We start from the raw sequence: 22563 nt of genomic DNA, 5'->3' as shown, positions 1-22563 counted from the left end.
TCCATAGTAGGTACCATCTCCTCAGCCCAAACCCAGCAAGCTGCTTAGAAGCAACGTGTGAAAGTCTCTGTTACATACGAGGAACTCTATTTACCTGTTTATTTTATTTATTTTTTTTTAAGATTTTATGAATTTATTTGAGAGAAAGTGAGTGAGCATGAGCTGGGTGAGGGGCAGAGGGAGAAGCAGACTCCCCGCTGAGCAGGAAACCTGACACAGGGCTCAATCCTGGAACTCCGGGACCATGACCCGAGCTGAAGGCAGCCACCCAACCGACTGAGCCACCCAGGCGCCCCTACCTGTTTATTTTAAAGCAAAGGATTTTGTCTCTTTAATTACAGTGGTACAAAATACACCATTATAACCCAAGTCATGTTTGGATCATCATTAAAATAGCTAACACCGGGGCGCCTGGATGGCTCAGTTGGTTAAGCGACTGCCTTCAACTCAGGTCATGATCCTGGAGTCCTGGAATGGAGTCCTGGGATAGAGTCCCACATCAGGCTCCCCGCTCGGCGGGGAGTCTGCTTCTCCCTCTGACCCTCCCCCACCTCATGCTCGCTCTCTCATTCTCTCTCTCTCAAAGAAATAAATAAAATCTTAAAAAAAAAAAATTAGCTAACACCCAGTGCTTCCTAGGCACACTGTGTGAAAAACTTCATATTCTTCCCCCTGGATACCCACAGCAGCCCTATGTGGTAGTTTCTCTCATCGTGCCCATTTTTCAGATGAGGAAACTGAGCATTAGGAAGTTAAAGTCAAGCTTTCAGCTTTGCGCAGTGGCAGTATCGTAGCCAATGAGGTTTATCCGAGGCGCGATTATTGATTATTGCTAATTGGAAGTTAAAGTCACATGCCCACCATCACATAGTAAGTGAAAGAGCTGGGCTCTCTGTCTCCAGAAATCCATCTTAGTAAACAGTGCTACCCTGCTGCTCAAAACCGAGGTATGAGCCCTAAAATCAACCCTTCTGGGTTATAAGGCACTTCTCAATTACTCATTTCACAATAATTTTGGAATAATTTTTGCTTACAAAAGAAAGGTTGTGGGCAAGCACAAACAGGAGGCTTGCCAATCCATACCTGGCGCCAAAAATTCTGGCAGCAAAGTAGGTGAGTAAACATCCTTAAAGAAACAAGTCAGGGCTACCCTAAACACCCAGGGCTAGGCATTATTTGAACAAATTATGGTTCCTCTAAAAGGTGAATGAGAATAAAAATTATGTTGAAAAAAGAAAGTTAAAGACCTAAAATATTATTTAAAGCGAGGGAAACAAGTCAGAACAAAATGAGCACTAGGGGAGAGAACACACATAAGATAAAAATGACTAGATTATTTGCACAAAAACAAACCTCTCTGAATGATAGGGTTAGAGCTTAATTTTTACTTTGTACTTTTCTGTGTTTTCCAATTCGTTTAGAAGATAAAGGCATTAGCTGGATCAAGGAAAAATTGCTAAGAAAACGAGAGGTTTGTTTGTATAGCATGTGTGCAAGAGTAATATTTGCTACATGTCTACATAAAGAGAAGATCCAAAGAACAAAAGCATATTCACTGTGACAGAGCGTAACCAAAGGCAGCTCACCCTATCACATCTAGATTGGTTCAAACGGTACCAAATCCAGGAAACAAATCCATCTCTAATAGTTAACCACAACTTTATGACTCGAGAGTCAAGAACAAAGTCCAGTGGGGAGTGACCAAACTAGAAAAGAGCGTTCTCCAATCGAGCAAGAACTCTTTTGAGTTGAGAGGATCAACTGGAGGAGGGAAACTACAGGTTTCATCTTCAACCAGTTGAGACAGCTAATCAGACTGTCCTTTGAATGCAACACCACCTAAAGAAACCAGTCTTTCACAGTACTTACCAATGTCTTACAAGGGTCTCAGCCGTACTTGCTTACCTTCAATCCATTCACTATAAGCTGTCACGGTGAATTTCTGACCATCCACAGTATAAAATTCTCTTTGGGCAAGAGCCTTCCCTCCACTGCTGTGATTTTCATAGTTTCTCACAGACTCATTGCAAGAAGTACTTCCTTCATCAATGACACCAACCAAAGCCCACGCCTGCCTAGAAGGGAAAAGAGCACGTGCCTTATTTGTCATGGTACCAACCCAGATCCTTGACACAGATGTTATGTCAGGTGCTGCTTAATGCTTGTATTTCATTTTTATCAATCCCATTATCTCTTTTTCCATGAGGTTGCAAGTCCAAACCTTGACTGAAGTCACCGACGTCACAGAAGGAAATGCATCTGGATTTTAAATCCTTGTTTGTCTAGCTCTGTAAGAGGTGAAACACCGATGGTTGGGACTAAAATGAATCACTGTCTTCCTTCCTCAATGCACACCCCTATTATTCACCTATCATTCTGGCCACAAACCCATTTATTTCCCTTATTTTAAAATGAGTATGGCACGCACCTGAATGTTTAGAGCAGCATTATCTACACTAGCCAAACTATGGAAAGAGCCCAGACGTCCACCAACTGAAGAATGAACAAGGAAGACGTGGTGTATATATACAATGGAATGTTACTCAGTCATAAAAAAGAATGAAATCTTGCCATTTGCGAAGACATGGATGGAGCTCGAGTTTACTATGCTAAGAGAAATAAGTCAGTCACAGAAAGACATATACCATATGATTTCACTCATATGTGGAATTTAAGAAACGAAAGAGATGAACATAGGGGAAGGGGGGGGAAAAAAGAGAGAGGGGGAAGCAAACCAGATGAGACTCTTAAATATAGCAAACAAACCGACAGTTACCAGAGGGGAGGTGGGCCGGGGGATGGACTGAAACAGGTGATAGGGATTAAGGAATGCACCTGTCGTGATGAGCACAGGGTGATGTCTGGAAGTGTTCAATCACTATATTGTACACCTGAAACTAACATTACACTGTAGGTTAACTGACTAGAAATCTAAATAAAAACTTTAAAAAGAGAAAAGAAAAAATTAAAAATAAAATGAGTATCGCCTGCTCTCTTTTGAGCTCTCAGCAATGTTCCCAAGTCTGGCGGCACCGTAGAATGACACGGGGAGCTTTAGGAAGCCATCCACACTCAGACCCAGCCCAGACTGATGCCATCATCATTTCTCCAGGCGGGGCATGGCATTAGTATGTTTTCAAAGCTCCCCAGACGATCTGAATGTACAGCCCCACTCGAGAACCACTGAGTTAGAGAGTGGTTCTCACACTTTGGTCAAATCAGATTTGATTTGGGGCCCCACCCGCTGATTGCTTGAGGTGAGGCCAGAGCATGGGCATTTCTAACAAACACCCAGGTGATGCTGATGCTCCTGGTGTGGGGACCACACTGAGAACCCACGAGTTAGAGGTCAGAGGTGAGAGCAGTAGTCACCAGCCCTGACCGCACATCAAACACCTGGGGGCCCTCCCCTTCTTATGTAAAAATTTCTAAGGGGGCCTTGGGCATGGGATTTTTTAAAAAAATCTCAGGAGTGCAAAGCTGAGAACCACTGGGTTACTGGTTTCTCAATAATCTTGAATCAAAGTTGTATAATCACTATCCAACGGACTGAAAATTTTGCATGTCATGTATCTATTTGTTAAAAACAACTGTGTTCTGAAAATGCCCCTTAATTTCATTTTATTTCTGTAATAAACATCCCAGGGACTTGCTCAAACTTATGGCCAAACTAAAAAAAGAACAAAGCCAAAAAGCCAAAAAAAAATTTACCTTAAGGCTCCTGGTTTAAAACCCGGAAAGAAAAATGTCAATTTCCTACTCTGGAGGGATATATATATGTGTGCGTGTGTGTGTGTGTGTGTGTGCGCGTGTGTGTGTGTGTGCGTGTGCGTGTGCGTGTGTGTGTATATATGTATGTGTATGTATATATATATATATATATGCCAAATGTAATCTATGCCAGACAGATGGCTGGATATTCAGATAAAAGTTAACCAAAGCATGCCTATAGCCTTATAAATTCCACACCTGCCCCTGCGTGGATTAGCTACTCTTCAGCTGACTACGCTTTATAGCTCTATTTATATTCCTTGATACAGCACAAAGAATCAAATGCCAAATGTCTCAAACTATTACCTCCTATGTGAGAGGAAAGGAGAAGAAATAGCAGAGGTTTCCTTTATTTACCAGAGCTGCCTCAGCAACTATAAAACAATGTTCTATTCTCCTGACATTATCTCCAAAACACTCCTACTTCCCTCCTCCACTTGAGGAAAATTTCACCACACAGAACAGTATCTTCAAAGGCGGGTGTTTATGTACATTGGAGATAAGGTCAAAGCAATGGAACATTGGCAAAGGATCACAACTCAAATTCCTCTGTCAAATCAGCAGCACTATTTTCAAGGGAGTTTGGAAACCAGGAGGAAAGGAACCCAAAAAAGCCAAACAAAATATTCACCACTGATTATCACGCAAATCCAGGAAAATAATGGAGTAAAGAGACAAAAGTTGTCATCCTGGCATATACTGGATAATGAAACAGAGAGATCGTGTTTCCACTCCTAGGTCTATAAATTACAGAACTATGGACACATGGGTTTTAAGAGATGGATAAAAGAACATTGGAGAAGCCCTTTTTATAACAGAGGTCTGAACTGGACGAGATGTCCAGCAGTGCGTACACTGGCGTAAAGTCACACAATAGAAAATGAACAGCAATGAAAACAAGCCAGCAAGCACGCACCCACACACATAACCCCCAGTTAACACAGTTGAGCAAAGAAGCCAGATGCAAAATAGGATATACTGTCTGCTCACATTGACACGAAGTCCAAAAACAGGCAAACCTAAACTTTGCACATTCTCCCCAAATTCCGGTGAGTGGTTATCTTTGCTGAGCAGAGGGAGTGATCAGTGAAACAGAGAAGACACAGCCAGGGGGCTTCTGCGCCACTGGCAATAATGATCTATGACTTCACCTGGAGGGTGACCATCCAGGTGTCACGCTGTGATTAAGTCATTAAACCCTGCATTCTTGTTTTTAGCACTTTTCTGCGTGTGTATTATATTTAATCCTAAAATTTTTAATTTAAAACCTCCGGGGTTTGCCACCTGCCATTCACTGTCTAGAAAGCCCTCCTTCTCCAACTGCCTACAGAGCATGCTCCTAAACCCCCCTCAGGTTTCTCATCTTTGGGAAGCCTCCACAGGTTCCCCAAGCCGATCCGGGGGCTCCCTCTACTTGCACTCCCATTCCAGCCTATAAGCAAGGGTCTCACTGTTTGCTCCCATCTATTTAGGTGTGTTTATCCACCGGATTAAACAAGGGCTCTGAGGTAGTGTCCTTTCATCTCAGCACCTAGGGGTAACCCAGCACTCAGCACCTCCTCAATATCCCCGGGGTGAAGAAAAGGCATTTTGAGAACATTACAGACACTTTTCTTCATTAATTTTGTCTTCTTAACTTTCTCTAGAATTTCCGCAGATACTGTTCCAGTCCAACAACCAATGGAAGGAAAATAATAACTAGATCCATCAACCATCCGAGGAAAAAAATAACTAGACCCTTTCAATATGAGAGTTTTTTAAGTGCTCTTCCTTTTCACGGCAGACTCATTCTCTGGCTTTACGGAGAACAGTAAGCAGAATTAAAACTTCTCTTTTCTGAATTATATGTTGAGCCAGCTACTTCCCCCAGCCTCAGGGCTGGATGAGGAAATCCTGGTGAGCTAGAGGAGGGCCCAGGCTCCAGTAGCGGCGGCAAAGACTCACTGTGTGCATGAACTTGCTAGCCCTCCAGTTTCTGGCTTTCCTCACCTGGCCCAGGTTCCACAGACCTGCCCCAATCAAACAAGCAGATGCAAATCAGCAGGCAGAGGACTCCAAAAAAGGAAAACAACACTAGGCACGTGCCCCTCCCTCAGGCTTCGCCCCCCCCCCCCCCCCACACCGTGCCCCGGAACTTTTACACCTTCGTGCAGAATCAAGTAGCCTGAGTTTCATATGGTTTGCCCAAGGGGATGAAAGAGGGAAGGAAACTGCCCTGGGGCTGCTGTTTCTCAGAAGCACATTCCTGTTCTTCACTTTTCAAAGCCTGACACTCCGGTTCAGAGAGTGCTTCATCAACCGAAGCCAAAAGAAGAGCGTTTTGTAACCAGCGTCTTGTGCCCCCCAGACCCATGTTTCAAAGCAAGACTGGCCATATTCTGACACCCAAAGCCAGGCTGCGGCGTGTTCTGTCCCTTTCTGCAGCCCTGTCATACAGACACAGACTCCAACACGGAGCTGGGAAGGAAGGTAAAAGGTCTGCCCACCTGTAGCCCAGTCCTTGGATCAGCTTACTTCCCAACCGGTCCTGGATCATTTGTATGGTTCCTTGTAAGAGGCTCTTGGCTGCCGAATCTCCGACAGCTATGGCGACAATCCGGCCTGCATCCTGTATTCTCAGAAATTCCTGCAGTCGTCTACTCTCATTGTGGTATTCGTGGGTATCAAACCTCGCACTTTCCAAAATTTTGGCCGTGTCTTGGTCAATGATCCTCACGTTGAGGCCCCTAGAAAAGTCCTTTTCAAAGGCGTAGGACCCAAAGGTCAAGCCTGAGGAATGCAGAGTTCTCGCCAACAACGTCCACGAGACCTTCTGTGCCCCGTGTATCTCCAGTGTCCCACCAGCTTCCACACCAATAAATTTTTTGCCAAATGTTGGCATACTTTCACCTTCATCTGACTTGCCATACAAGGCAATTGTCGCTTTGGATTTATAGCGGCATTTTTCTGCTCCAATATGAAGCGCCCCACCATCCTTGATCAGGATGTAACGAGTCCTCAAAGTAATATTTCTGGATCCATCTTTATCATCGCCAAACACAAGCAGTCCTGCAAGGGACAAGACTAGTATCAGCCAACTTCCAAAACATCTCTCTGGGATATAGAGAAACAGAGTTTACCTTAAGTGGGGGTGGGGAAGAAAAGACTTCTGCAGTTAAGTTGGGGAAAAAAATTCATTAAGAGTCTGCTTAGAAAATTAAGCCTGTTTTCAAAATAGTAAAGGTAGAGGGCGCCTGGGTGGCTCAGATGGTTAAGCGTCTGCCTTCAGCTCAGGTCATGATCTCCAGGTCCTGGGATGGAGGCCCACGTCGGGCTCCCTGCTCAGCGGGGAGTCTGCTTCTCCTTCTTCCTCTGCCTCTCCCCACTGCTCCTGCTCTCTCTCTCTCTCTCTCTCTATCTCGCAGTCTCAAATGAATAAATAAAAAAAACAGTAAATGTAGAAATGGAGAGTTCATGTCTCAGCATGCTAGAAATGCCCAGGGGCATGAATTTCAACCCATTCGCCTTAGGACTAAATTATTTTTAGAAAAATATCTAAGAGCCTCCAAATCATTTTTACATATGTTAACCCATGTTAATTCTCTCATCACTCTCCGTAGCTGTAACAAAGATTTAGCTACGAGAGATCACCTTCTGGAACTGTTTCCTCTCCTATCAATCGGAGGTCTTGACTTGAGTGATTTCCAAGGCCCTCTTAGCTCTTGAACTCTATGGTTCTACCTTAGGAACTTCTCATGCCCCATGGATAGACCAACACCACATTCTAAAGGCTAAGAACAGTTTTCTACATACAGAACATCAAAGGCCCCCCCACAGCAATGAGCAGCCTTGCAGTCCCCACAGGCAGGGACCATTCCTCACCTCCATCCTGAATGACTATAGAATTCACCGTGGCATCCGAGGTCAGACGGAACATATCTCCCTCCTTGATAACAACTTGCTTTGCAGAATCTTGTCCTGGATCCCAGTTCCTGAGACGTGGGTTCTGATCTGGGCAATTCTCTATAAAAAAAAATGCAACATCAGGATCGCATCAGTGCAATAAAATGCAAGAATGCCTTTAGCCAGATCCAAGTACTACCCTCATTTTTTGCAATCTGCAGGTGATGGGCAGACCTGTTTTAGATCCCTGCCATAAGGATGGAAATCCCATCCCATTCTGCCTAGCAGATATATCCAATCCTTTAACTTCAATGCATAAAAAAGGTTGCCCTACACAACTAAGTTGCTACCATCTAGCTCGGGTCAAACTCCACAAGGTAAACACGGAGTTCCCCTGAATCATCTAGTCTATAAATAAATTAACAGCAAGAGGCAAAACTGTGATCTGTCTTTGGACCCACACTAGGAAGCAGTTTTAGAAAACGAAATATATTCACAACATACTAGTAAATTAAAAATGGGAACTGCTAAGTAATAGGTATGTCAGGTCTTTCCAGGTTCCTTCCTGTGCACAGTAGGTGACAGAAGCACCCCTATCATTCCATAGACCCCAGCTGATAAATACCAGCTATCTGCAGATACGCACGCTTTCCCAGTGAAACTGGAAGAGGCAAACGGCCCAAGGCATGACTTCTCATTTTCAGAGATGAGGAAACTACAGATCAGAGAAGCCAAATCCAAGATTACTCAGCAAGCTGAGTGACATGCAAGTTCCCCCTTAAGAAATGAGGTTTATTGGATGTGTAGCGTTCCTTTACTAGAATTAGGATTTGCCCTTTGAACAGATGAGGATGGAAACATAAAAGTATTCTGCGTTGCCACAGCTATTTAATGCATGAGACCTTTAGTTGCTGCTATAATTGGAGTGGAGGGCAGGAATCACACGGGTTTCGATCAACTCCTGACCAAGTATTTACGGAGGATCCATTTGCTCACTTTGTACTAGATACTGTAAAATTTATAAAGCACACAATGAACTCACAGCCTGCAGAGCTTACACTACAGCTTGGGAGAGAAGCCACCAGCTAGGCAACAACTAAACACTGCAGAATGTGGTAGTCGCATGATGCGCAAATGAGCTCAGAGAAGCGAGGGGTGGGCTGGAGCACCTGAGACAGTTTCAACGAACAGGACACTAGACCTGGACCCTCAAAGGGCAGATGGTACTTAAATAAGAGGAGCATGGGGGCGCCTCGGTGTCTCAGTAGGTTAAACATCCGACTCTTGATTTAGGCTCAGATCATGATCTCAGGGTCGTGAGATTGAGCCCTGTGTCGAGCTCCATGCTGGGGCGTGGTGCTTGCTTAAGAGTCTCTCTCTCTCTCTCTCTCTCTCTCTCTCTCTCTCTCTCTCTCTCTCGCCCGCCGCCCCCCACCGCCGCACCTCCCCGGGTTCCCTCTACAAAAAAAAAAAAAAAAAAAAAAAAAAAAAAAAAAAAAAGAAAGAAAGGAGCATGAAGGTGAGAGATGCAAGTACCCCTCGCTACCCAAGTCCATTGGTTGCTCAGTTAGAAGGGCAAGGTGCAGCCCATATTTAAACTCAGCCAAGGTAGAGATAGGCAAGGTGTGCTTGGGAATTATATGAAGGTGGAAGGGACATGTTGGGAAATCATAGGAGGAAAAGTAGAGAGGCTGAGTGCAGCACCAAGATATTAATTTTTATGGAAAGAAAATTCTGATTCCTCGTCTTGAATTGTGTAACCCTTAATGCAAACATCTCATTTCTAAGCACTCATGTTGCCCTGGGCTCATGCTCTCTCTCTGAGGTGACAGTAAGGACTGCAGTTAAAATCAGCCTCACTGAGGGGAGTATGTCAGAGGGGGAGACGAACCATGAGAGATGATGGACTCTGAAAAACAAACTGAGGGTTCTAGAGGGGAGGGGGGTAGGGGGATGGGTTAGCCTGGTGATGGGTATTGAGGAGGGCACGTTCTGCATGGAGCACTGGGTGTTATGAACAAACAATGAATCATGGAACACTGCACCAAAAACTAATGATGTAATATATGGTGATTAACATAACAATAAAAAATTAAAAAAAAAAAAAAAAAAATCAGCCTCACTGGTTAAGTCCTTGGCAATTATCTCATGTAATTTTTCTCAAAGCAGTTTCATAATCACCAATACTTAATTCAGATAAATCAGTGATTGTTACTATTAGACTAGAAATAATCCTTAAATGTTTCTTTCCGTTGAAGAAACAAGAAATCTCTTAAAATGTGCTCTGACTTAATACTAAGGATTTCTTAAACTTCTCTTCAACCTCCCTCTCTTCCCATAAAACATCGAGCTGGAACTCTCCATGATGTTACATCACAAGCAAATATATGCCCCATATAACAAGCACTATATACCCAGCTACTGAGAAGGAAATCCAGTTTTTTGACATGTAGAACCTACCAAATGGTTATATAATTTCTCTTGGTTTTTGTTTTGTTGTTGTTTTGTTTTGTTTTTTTAGAGAGAATCTTAAGCAAGCTCCATGCCCAGTGCAGAGCCCCACGCAGGGCTCGATCTCACAACCCTGAGATCATGACCTGAGCTGAAATCAAGAGTCAGACGCTTAATTGACTGAGCCACCCAAGTGCCCCAATTCCTCTTGTTTCTAATTATTTCCCAGGAGAGCATGCTTCCTTAGGAACCATCACCGAAAACTCTCGTCTATTTCCTTCCAGTAAAGTACACTTAATGAGGGATGCCTGGGTGGCTCAGTTGTTAAGCGTCTGCCTTCAGCTCAGGTCATGATCCCAGGGTCCTGGGATCCTGGGGTCCTTCCCTGCTCAGCGGGAAGCCTGCTTCTCCCTCTCCCACTCCCCCCTGTTTGCATTCCCTCTCTCTCTGTCAAATAAATAAATAAAAAATCTTAAAAAAAAAAAGTACACTTAATGAGGAAATCCATGGTCTCCAGAAAGCACTGACAAATAGCTCAACAGCCCCGCCTTCCTGGCTGCCCACTGTTAAGCTGCGGGTTCATTATTAAGATTATATAACAGCAATAACCAAAGTGAGGCTGACCCCGAAGGATGTCAGCATACCACGTATTTCTACCAAAGTTCTACACTTATACTGCCAAAATGTGAAACTACAGAACATTGATTCAAAGGAACCACATCAGTGATTCACGGTCTTAGATGGAAAAATGAAAACATCAATTAAAGCCACGGATTTCAGCTCTGATCTACCCCCAGATCTGGCATCTCTTTACTGCAGATTACTTGTGAAGAATGATTCAACTGCAGCAAACTTGGTTATTTTGCTGGAGAAAAGGGAAGAGAAAATCAATGCGAGGAGCCAACAGAAAGCAATGTGACAAATTCATTCCGTGGTCGACTGGCCTGGTCAACAAAGATGTTGATATGAACATCTCTCTTACTTCAGGTCTATTTTCTTAGAAGCATTGACACAATCTCCCGCAGGACTTCAAAGTCTGTAAAACCCCTACAGCACTCATGGAAACTAAATAAAATAGTATTTGTAAGTCTTGCAAATGATAACATGCTTCTCAGATGTTGTATCCATTTAAGGAGGCATCTAATTTGACAAAAATCTGTCCTAGATAGTAAAAGAAAAAAAAAAAAAAAACTGCAGACAAAAATGATGCCCCAGTCCAGGTTGTTATGGTCCGCTTCTCCTTCAACAGCCCTGAGCCATCTGATTTTCAGCCTGGTGGATGGGACTCTATCCTGAGCCCATTCTTTATTGATACTAGATTGAGACTGACAATGAATTTCTTCAAAACCATTTGAAGTATTGATATATTACCAACTTGCAAAGCAAAAACCATTTAAGAAATGAAAACCCGCCCACAAGATATTTAATTATGAAGTAATAAGGGATTTTTAGATAAATGTATCAGACCTTAAAGCTCCTAATGGATGTTTTCCTTTCGGGATACAAATCGTTCCTCAAAAATACTTGAATCTTCTCTTTTAGCACTGTCTCCTAACCGGTTTCAAGCCACAGAACACAAATCTTAGTATTTTCACTCATTTAAAAATAAAATCAAATGTAGTTTTACCACTACATTTAGTAATTTTTCTTAATATATATATTTTTTTAATTTTTATTTTAAGTAGGCTCCACCCCAATATGGGGCTCGAACTCACAACCATGAAATCAAGTCGCACACTCTACGGACTAAGCCAGCCAGGTACCCCTACATTCAGTAACTTTTATCACTAGAAACTTTTGGCAGTCAGAAAATCATACCTACCACAAAGGAAGAAATTATGCTATCTCAAGAATTCAGTAAAGATTCTTAAAATGAACATTTTGAAAAGAAATGCTCCAAAAACATCTTGAGCACTGGGACAAAATAGCAAAATGGAAAGAAGAGCAATCCTTCGGTTGTATCATTTCCAGTGGATTCCTTTAACAATTGCTTTAATGAGCAGTTATGCCTTCTATTCTCTAATTATATATGCATTAGTTAGAGCCAAGTTAAGGTAACACAAGCTTTTCTTTTTAATTCTATTCTCTTATTTCCTTCCCTCCTCCTTCTCCTAGAACTCGTGCTCTGTACACATGCGTGCCCACACGTGCGTACACACGCACTTACCATCTGGAGCGTATTTTGAGGAGATCCCTAAAATGACCGCGAGTGCAACAAAAAATGAGAAACTAGTGATAGCAAAGCAAATGAAGGTATTTTTGTGCCTCTTCTGCTTCTGGCTTTCTCTCTGGGCTTGCTGCTCTTCAGGGGAGAAAGCAAAGGTGGCCCGGGCTTCCTGTCTGATGGAGGTCAGTTTGGCTGAAGCTTGGCTCTTTGGAGGAGGAGGGGGCCGCAGGGGCACAACCTTCCCTGGCACGTAGCCAGACGAGCGATGGCTGCTTCCATTCTGAGGCTGGAGGAAAGCAGGGGAGTGTCCCCTGGAATCAGTGGCATGCATGATAAACTGTCACTGCGAAAAGAAAAAAAATTAAGGTTCAGAAATGTGAGAACTGGGGCGCCTGGGTGGCTCAGTCGGTTAAGCATCTGCCTTCAGCTCAGGTCATGATCCCGGGGTCCTGGGATCGAGCCCTGCATCGGGCTCCCTGCTCGGCAGGGAGCCTGCTTCTCCCTCTCCCACTCCCCCTGCTTGTGTTCCCTCTCTCGCTGTCTCTCTTTCTGTCAAATAAATAAATAAATAAATAAATAAATAAATAAATAAAAACAACAACAAAAAAGAAATGTGAGAATTGTAATGGCTTTTTTTTTTTTAAAGATTTATTTGTGTGAGTGAGCAGGGGAGGGTCAGAGGGAGAGAGAGAGAATCCTCAAGCAGACTCCTTGCTGAGTGCAGAGCCTGATGTGGGGCTCGATCCCAGGACCCTGAGATCATGACCTGAGCCCCTGAGCCGAAACCAAGAGTTGGCCGCTCAACCGACCACGCCACCCAGGCGCCCCCGTAATGGCTTTATGAAGTGTTTTTTATTGTGATCAAATCACGTCGCATGAAACTCACAACTTAAACCATTTTTAAAGTACACAATCTGGTGACATTCAGTACCTTCACAATTTTGCACAACCATCACCACCAACCATCTCCAGGACATTTTCATCATCCCAAACAGAAACTCTGTAGCCATTATGCAAGAATTCCCTGTTCTTCCCTTCCCCCCAGTCCCTGGTAACCACTGTAATGACTCTGAAAATATCAAGTCAGCTCACACCCCTGATAGAGTCACTAACTATCTTCTAATGTCACTGCTTCTTGGGCCTGGCTGCACATCTGAATCACCCACTAACATTAAAGCCCTGTGCCACACCCCAAACAATGAAGTCAGGATCCAAGCATCCCTATCTTTTAAATGCCCCCCACAAAGTGAGGCTAACGAGCACCTTGGTTGAGAGCCACTCCAAGGCAACCGTTCTCAATTTGCATTGTGCCTAAGAATCACCAGGGATATTTGTTATTTCCAGCTCAACTGGTGCAAAGAGGACCATGGATTTTATATCTTTAACACATACCCTGGTGAGACACTGAAGCAAGTGGTCACACTTTTTGAGTATCATGACTCTAAGCTCTTCCAGCTGAAGTTAAAGTACATGCACCCTACGAAGACCACAAGTTCCAATAGACAAGCTTTCACGTTTAGGTGTTCAATTTCCCTGCTAGATTTTTCTTTTGGTGAAGCAACTTAAGAATTTGTACTGTGTTATCCCTTAACTATAGACTATGAATTCATTTAGTGAGGAAACCTGAAGTCTACATTCTCTTGTTAAAAAAGAGACAACAGGCCCAAAATGGAGTCCCTTGTGCTAAGGCCATGTCACCGAACCAAGACTTAACATCTAACCTAATTGTGGTTTCAGACTCTCTCAGGAATGTAACCTTTAACCAGTCTGAAGTTACCTGGTCAGCACTAGTAAGATAATCTGCCTGACAGACCCCTGCCTTCCCCCAAAAGAAGGTGACCTCGCCTGAAACAATCCACTCTTTGCTAGAAACTTCTTTTTCTGACCTCTGTCTCCCATTTTGTAAAGCTCCTTGGAGCCCCTTTCTATCTGCTAACATAAGATGCTGCCTGATCCATGAATCATTAAGTAAAGCCAATTAGATCTTCAAATTCACTCAAGTGAATGCTGTTTTTTAACAATCTCTTTAAATCTTCAAATTTTGTTTAAAAAATAGGCATTCAAATATTATGGTTAGGATAATTAAAAAAAAAAAAAGTCTAACTCAGAATCCTTACTGCCAGGCACTGTTCTAAACCTCTCAACGTATATTACTCATCTAATACATTTAACACAACAAATCCCAGTAGCTCCCATGGTCCCCATTGTACACATGAGAAAAACTGAGGCCTACAAATGTTAATTAGCGAGTATATGGGAAAACCAGGACTCAAACCCAGGGCGCTAGAGTTCAGGCTCTTAACCGTTATACCAATGTGTCTTTCAAAACAATTGAGAGGCGATAATGTCAAAGAAATCAGTTTTCTGATTTGCAAGGGTGTAACCAGAATGAGTCTGAAAGAGCACATTAATATTTTCAAGAATTCTTCATGCAGAAGTTCACTACAAATGATTCTTATCTAAGAGAAGCTGACACATAAACCAAGGTCCTTTTTATTCTTTATAGTAAGCATCTGTGAGTTTCTGAATGAAAGAGTAAGTTCTGAATGCAACCCTATTCTGTTACTTTGCAAAGTCAAAGAAAGAATGCAAGGAAGCAAAAAATGCTATGCTTATATCATGTTCTTATTGGAAGGGCTGTGGGTAAATAAGATGTGTTCAGTGCCTTCAGAAACATGATGTTCAACCTCTTTCTTTACTTCCCTTCCTTAATAACTAGAGCATCTCAGTGTCACCTGATTTCATTCAGTACCCTTGTAACTAATCCCCTCATCTTCTGCCAAAACAATAAGATCCCAGTCACAGGGGTACCCCCAAATTGCTCTAAACTACAGCAAATCCATGAAACACAAAATGTGGTCATTAGAAAAGCCATTAATAAGCATTCCCAGGAACCAAACGACCTGGAAATTAATGGGGACAGAAAGGGAATCTAATCAGGAATTGATGCGGATTTTACACGGGGCAAAGAACATTCTCGGAGTCAGTGTGTCTGTCAAAAACACTTGGTTAGCGGGGTTTGATTTCTGAACAAAAGTAATTATTTAGATGAAGCTTAAGCTCTGAGACAAAGGGAAGAGAACACGATTCAAGGTGCTATTGAAGAAACTGCTGCATGTGCCAAACAGCAGAACGAAATAATAGAGACATCCTGCTGGAACAAATGAGAGAGTATAACAAAGACCCCTTTATGATCCTCTATTAACAAAGACAGGACGAAACTAGATATTCTTGAGTGCCAGGCTCACCAGGGTGGGAGGGGAGGCAGGACTATAATCTGCTCTGAAAGGGAGTGGGAAGCTTTTGTTCAAGGCTGCAATCATCTGATACTTCATTGTTTCAGGGTGAGAAAGGTTGTTATTACTTAACAGGCTGGAGGGCCCTTTTGTGGGCGATGATGTGTCTCCAGATGTACCCACAATATAGTAACAGGCAGTAAGAGGCTAAATGAAGCCGCCAACCCACGGGGAATAAATTTGTGTCTTCACATTCACAAAAATGATATCCTAATGTGGAAAACTCTGATGGTGTCTGCCACAAATTAAAATGGTCAATAAATGAAAAATAACTGTGGCTGTGTTTTCCCCATAACTCTTTCGTAAAACTAAATATATATATTTTTTAATTTTTATTATTTTTTTAAGTAAACTCTACACCCAACATGGGGCTTGAACTCATGACCCCCCGAGATCAAGAGTGGCTTGCTCTACCAACTGAGCCAGCCAGGCATCCCAAAACTAAATATATTTATGTTCATATATCCTGAGCCCCTTAGCTCCACTTGACTGGAAAACATGTAAATGCATAAGCAACAGACAGAATCATTCTTTTCCGAAGAAGTAAACACACTGTTGGAACCATCTTAAAAATTACAACCAGGGACATTTGGTTGGCTCAGTCAGAAGAACAAGCAATGCTTGACCTCGAGGTCATGAGTTCAAGTCCCATGCTGGGTGTAGAGATTACTTAAATAAATAAATAAACGTTTAAAACATTACAACTAAAAAAATCATTTTATGCAGACTTCTTTCAATTTATCACCATTTTTTAAAGGTACAAGACACAAATACACTGCTTTAGAATTTCACTTTACATTTATGAGTTTACTTTAGGAGTAGTACTATGAATCGATTACTTAAAAATATGATCGCTAGTTATAGATTTCAATTCTTTGTGGGAAGAATTGACACTTCACTCATTCAATAAGCAATTGTGAGCTCTCTTGCAGTCACTAGAGAATTGTGGTGAGCACCATGGAAGACAGACAAAAGATTTGCAGCAACCCTAAGAAACACAACTCCTAAATTCAATTTTAATGACTTACTTGAAGGCAGAGTGGAATTGACCAAGGAAATACAGTTGACCCTTGAACTGGGGGGCGGTGAGGGGCACTGATTCCCGCCTCCCCCACCAAGCAGTCAAAAATCCATGAATAACTTTTGACTCTCCAAAAATTTAACTACTAATAGCTTACTGTTGACCGGAAGCCTTATGGATGACATAAAACAGTGGATTACCACACATTTCATATGTTATATGTATCTACACTGTATTCTTACAATAAAGGAAGCTAGAGAAAAGAAAATGCTATTAAGAAAACACATTTACAGCTTGGATTAGTGTGAGTTTAGGGTTCCGAGAACAAAGAGGCACCTAACAGAAGAAAACATGAAGAGTTCCCTCCAGCTCTCAAGACTTCAAGGTGAGTCTGAGCTGTCATTTTAAACTTTTTATGACAGACCAATATTTTTACTCAATACACTAATAATTTGCTCATATTACATGTCATTTTTAAGAGGGCTGTCTTCCTCGTGTAAAGAACACAGTACTCTACGGAAAGAACACGTTAGCATTTTATGATGTACAGCCTGAGCTAAATCCCTAAACACTGACAGATAATCTAAAACGTTGGAAATGCACTCCATGAGGGTTTCAAAGCATAACTCTTGGCATTTGAAAGTATTCTCTCATATGTATTTATCGGATGGTAAAAAGTAGTAGCCCGAAAGGCTTAGTAATAATTAACTAAAAAGTAAAATCATTAAGTAAATAAGTAAATATCATCTGTCGTATTTCATGCTATCATAGAAATAAATAAATATCATGCCATTAAAGATCTTCACAGGGAATTTAGGCAAAGATTTAAAGTAGGTAATACAAGAAATTACTAAGAATATGAAACCATATCAACTTGAAAGATATAAATGCAAATGCTGAAAAAGGGGAAGCATTCAAAATCTACTTCTGTTAGAAAAAAAAACCTCACAAAAAACACCTTTAAAACTTGCTATTATTTATTTTTTTTAAGATTTTATTTATTTATTTGTTCAGAGAGAGAGGGAACACAAGCAGGGGGAGTGGGAGAGGGAGAAGCAGGCTCCCCGCCGAGCAGGGAGCCCGACGCGGGGCTCGATCCCAGAACCCTGGGATCACGACCTGAGCCGAAGGCAGACGCTTAACGACTGAGCCACCCAAGAGCCCCAAAAGCTTGCTATTATTTTAAATAAAATTCTTCTGTTGGATAAAAAAAGTGTATAACCTCAAACAGTAACTCAAGGTGGGAGGAGTCTGTGCATTTGGCAAGAGCAGTCAACTATAAGGAGTAATCACAGAAAATAATTTATTTTGGAATTTCAATAACATTAAAGGAGATCAGGTTGGTGAGAGTTTCTTGGGCCTATTAAAAAAAGAGCATGATTTTAAGAAAATTGATAGAGTCTCATTTAAAGTCATCAAACACCGTGCTATCCCACCCATGAAGCCCCGTCATCTCAGGATTCTACAGGAAGTTCCCTGGCTGTTCTTCCCTGCACTCCGTCTAAAACTCTTGTTCGGATGGCTCAGGTGGTAGAGCCTGTAACTTCTGACCTTGAGTTCAAGCCCCACATTGAGTGTAGAGATGACTGAAAAAAAAAAGTTTTTTTAAATAAAACTCTAGTTGGATCATCTTGCTTTCTGCCTTACGTTTCAGCTAACACGTGGACTGGTCCATCCAGCCCCTGCAGTTGACTATAAGCTTCTTCTTTTTTTTTTTAAGATTTTATTTATTTTACAGAGAGAGAGAGAGAGCACAAGCAGGGGGATCGGCAAGTGGAGGGAGAGGGAGAAGCAGGCTTCCCGCTGAGCAAGGAGCCCAACGCGGGGCTCGATCCCAGGACCCTGGGACCATGACCTGAGCCGAAGGCAGACACCTAACCATCTGAGCCACCCAGGCGCCCTGACTATAAGCTTCTTGAGAACAGGGACTAGTCTTACTTAGGATTCTCACAGGACCTTCCACATCATAGGTCCTCACTAGGTGCTTGTTGGACTTAGATCACACTCTACCTCTATAGACCACACACACACACACACACACACACACACACGCGCGCGCGCACACACACACACACACATTGGAATTTTCCACTCAATCTTTCCTCGACATCCTTGAGGCTCTGGGAAATTTGTCTCATCTATCTGGATCTGTTGCCCTGATTTGGGAAAAATTGAGAACATTTACTACTTCAAGCAAAAAAGCCAAAGCATTAATTTTTACAAAATGCAAACCTAGTGTGCAATCGAGCGGGCGACTAAAGGTATTATTACCAACTGCAAATAGGCATTCTTAAGATAAAAAGTGGCAAACTAGACAAGCTGAGCCTTTCACAATATTTTGTAATACTTGTAGCAAAACAGTAGGAAATGCAGTAGGCACACAGGAAAAAGGAAAGTGTTCCATTCCACTTCATATTGTCATGCTGACACCCAGTAAAGGTTGTGATCTGGGGCACCTGGCTGGCTCAGTTGGTAGAGCGACTCTTGATCAGCGGGTCGTGAGTTCGAGCCCTACTTCGGGCACAGAGCTTACTTTGAAAACAATGCTGTGAGCAAAGGGAAAGTCTCCTCAATACAGACAGAGCAGGAATTCAAAGCCAGTAAGTGCTTTTTAAAAGGACTGAGTTTTCACGTTCTTTCTTTTTTTTTAACTTTTTTTTTAAGATTTTAGTTATTTTTTTTAAAGATTTTATTTATTTATTTGACAGAGAGAGTGAACACAAGCAGGGAGAGTGGGAGAGGGAGAAGCAGGCTTCCTGCTGAGCAGGGAGCCCGATGTGGGGCTCGATCCCAGGACCCTGGGATCATGACCTGAGCCGAAGGCAGACGCTTAACCGACTGAGCCACCCAGGCGCCCCAAGATTTTATTTTTTTATTGACAGAGAGAGAGAGAGAGAGCGAGAAACAGTACAAGCAGGGGGAGCTGCAGGTTGAGGGAGAGGGAGAAGCAGGCTTCCCGCTGAGCAGGGAGCCCGATGCGGGGCTCGATCCCACTGGGATCACGACCTGAGCCGAAGGCAGACGCTTAATGACTGAGCCACCCAGGCCCCCTTTCACGTTCTTTCTACTGCTGAGATGCTAACATAGAAGACAAACCACCTACTATACGTGCTTATTATTCACACGGTGGTTGAGGACACTTACCCTCGAAGCTGTACATTCAGTCCCCCAAATCACCCAGCCTCTCCAACCCAGTGGAGAGGGGTTCTCACAGCCCAGTGCCATGTGTATCAGCCCCCTCATATCCAACACCTGATGAAAATGCTCTACTTTTGACTCATTTCAAGTCTTTGAAATCCTACCTACATTTGTCATGAGAACTGATTTTTGAATGGAAAATCCAGGCTTACAGGAACAATCAAGAAGCTGGCATGATCTCAAGTTTACTCTTCTTTGATGAAGCCCATAATTTTTGAAACAGTATCCAGTCTAAAGGTCAATTCTGCAAGTTACAGTCCAGTTTAGGGAACAACTGGCCAAAGTCTGGCTGAGGAAATTTCCTTTTATTAAGATCCTGGTAGGTCTTTACCACACACCCACTGGTATGCTCTCGGTCACAACAAAATGTAACACATGCCAGGAACAAGAGGTGTTCATGAATTATCCTGAAAACAAATGACAGATGTTTATAATTATTAGTAATTATGACCTAATTAAAATTTTAACCAGCTCTTAATGGTCTTGAACTTCCAATTAATGGTACCAACTTCCAATCTCCCATTTTTAGGAGAAAGATAACATCAAGGAATCAGGTTTAGGGTGTTGGGGGACAGCGGTAGGGTGTTTCTTTAGTTTTGTTGTAGATTCAGACTATGTCTATAGTTGATAAACAGCTCAACACTTTAATCATATAAAGCTGTTCTGTAAGAAATAAGCTTAGCAGGGACGCAGGGTGGTTCAGTCGTTAAGCGTCAGCCTTCGACTCAGGTCATGATCCCAGGGTCCTGGGATCGAGCCCCGCATCGGGCTCCCTGCTCCGCGGGAAGCCTGCTTCTCCCTCTCCCACTCCCCCTGCTTGTGTTCCCTCTCTCGCTGTGTCTCTCTCTGTCAAATAAATACATAAAATCTTTAAAAAAAAAAAAAGAAAGAAGCTTACCAAAACTGACTTTTAGGCCCTTTAGTTTCTCAAAACATCAAATAAATTCTTAAGTGTGATCAATATTTTCATGAAGATTATGTATTTAAATACATATTATACAGGTTTTTCAAAAACAATGGTTGAAAAGTTTCTGGCGGAACATCCTTCTATACATAGTTTAGAGGAATATATTTTATTGCATATCCTATTCCCAGAGCATGCAGGATAACATATATTTTTAAACAATAATCCCTGCAACAGAATTCAACAGAAATGCTAGGTCTGTACTTATAGCTCTTTGGGAGAAAACAGACAGATGGTGGAGGAAAATTAAGTTCAGTTTCATTCAGAGAACAGCTTGGTTTGTGCAAGCATACACCCAAAGAATCCAATCCCCTGAGACCTCCAAACAGAACAGTGCTCTCAGACAAGACATATTCTCCATCATTACCTTGTACAGGTAGGCCTTTTGTCTCTCCTTTCGACTCTCCAAACCAAGATGAGTCACTATCACTTGCAATTGCCTGACATGGTCCCAAGAAATAAGACATTTGTCATGGTTAGTTTATTTACATTCATTCTGGTTCACTTTTACTAAGCTGATTGTACCCGGGCCAATGTTGCAGAGGCAGAGGGGAAGCACCAACCCTCCATTAAAAACCTCTCCCTGTGCAGGGGCAGGATACGGGGCTGAGAAATCTTCATTTTTATTCCGCTTCCTTCTTTTTCCACTTGGTCAATTTAGACACATATGATGAATGATACTCCCCACAGTTGAGCTACTATTACGTATAAACACCAATACACCCAGACTTGAAGTCTAGCACCATGGATCATCGTTCACATTACCTCCTCCCTCAAAAGGAAACCACTCTCCCGGTACATGCTAACTCTGTTAAAATATAATACAGAGAAATGACAAGGAATTTTTCAAGCCTATAATCTCCTAAAAAGGCTAAATTGACTAGAAATTATTTTTTGTCACTAAGCATTTGAGTCAGAATAAGTATTATTGAAAGCCAGAAGACATTTGTTTTTTCCTGCTTAGCAATTCACTTTTTGTTAAGCTCTACTGTTAAGCTCTTTGCCAGAAAACCATAGTCGGGAAATAATAAACCCCTGGAAAACAAAAATTAACTAAAAATACTAAGAGTTGGATTATGTTGAAAACAACGAAGCAACAAACGCTGAGTTTATGGGTCTGCAGTGAAGGAATTCAGATGAGCAAATCAGCTACAATTTCACTAAAGTGGATATAGCCTCGAAAATTATGTTGGAATCTCCCGTTAAATATGGATCCCTCTGAACAAAGAGTCTGTATTTATAATATCTAATGCCCAAAGTAAACCAAGTGAACACTTTCCCGTCTTAAAGTTATATAGGCGACCTTTTAAGAAATATTTTTAGTTCTTTCTTATAGTCCTCTCATTTATGCAGGGTACAGGAGGCAGATGTCTGATTTTCCTGAAACCAAACATACTCATTAATCCTGTCTTTTTCAAATCTGTTAAGCGTCTCCATGAAAAGCAGTGCTTGACCCCAAAGCCAAGATGGCTGACAGAGCGAAAAGGCCGAAGAACATTACCATGGGCAACAAAAGAGAAGCAAAAGGAAAAAGGAAACAGACTATACAGACCAACAGGGAAGAAAGGCTGACAAGGAAGAATATCTAACACTCCTTACCAGGTCAAAAATAAATTTAAAAAAAAAGCCAAGTAGGTAGGCCCCTGGGTAGAAGGAAAGAACCAAAGGACAAACAAAATTGAAGGCAGAACAATCTTCAACTTGGAAAACTGGAGAAAGGAGAGGGTGGGTCCTTTTACCTACCAGTCTTCCGCTCTTCACTCCTATTTCCCTTTCCCGATTATTATTCCTCAGCTTCCTTTTTCTCCTTAAT

At 42.2% G+C, this 22563-nt stretch overlaps 1 protein-coding gene and 1 pseudogene across 8 annotated transcripts in view; one reads left to right on the top strand and one right to left on the bottom strand.

Moving 5' to 3' along the window:
• CEMIP2 (cell migration inducing hyaluronidase 2) overlaps positions 1-22563 on the bottom strand; it is a 102142-nt gene that overhangs the window by 71394 nt on the left and 8185 nt on the right. For 6 of the 8 annotated variants that reach the window (XR_004819511.1, XR_004819512.1, XM_027614975.2 and 3 more), the window contains exons 2-5: positions 12272-12614; positions 7633-7773; positions 6258-6819; positions 1906-2075 (exon numbers count right to left, since the gene is read on the bottom strand). Coding sequence is in view for 6 of the 8 variants with exons in the window: in XM_027614975.2 (XP_027470776.1) it covers positions 1906-2075; positions 6258-6819; positions 7633-7773; positions 12272-12602 (1204 nt within the window). In the remaining 2 variants the exon portion in view is untranslated. Of the gene's footprint in view, positions 1-1905; positions 2076-6257; positions 6820-7632; positions 7774-12271; positions 12615-21117; positions 21191-22563 lie in introns of all 8 variants that reach the window. The other 2 variants (XM_035723538.1, XM_035723540.1) reach the window with 2 other exon arrangements.
• Positions 769-1042, top strand: LOC113935229 (annotated as a pseudogene).

This window comes from Zalophus californianus, chromosome 13 (genome assembly GCF_009762305.2).
Source record: "Zalophus californianus isolate mZalCal1 chromosome 13, mZalCal1.pri.v2, whole genome shotgun sequence".
Taxonomy (NCBI): domain Eukaryota; kingdom Metazoa; phylum Chordata; class Mammalia; order Carnivora; family Otariidae; genus Zalophus; species Zalophus californianus.
This window is presented reverse-complemented; position numbering and strand designations above follow the sequence as displayed.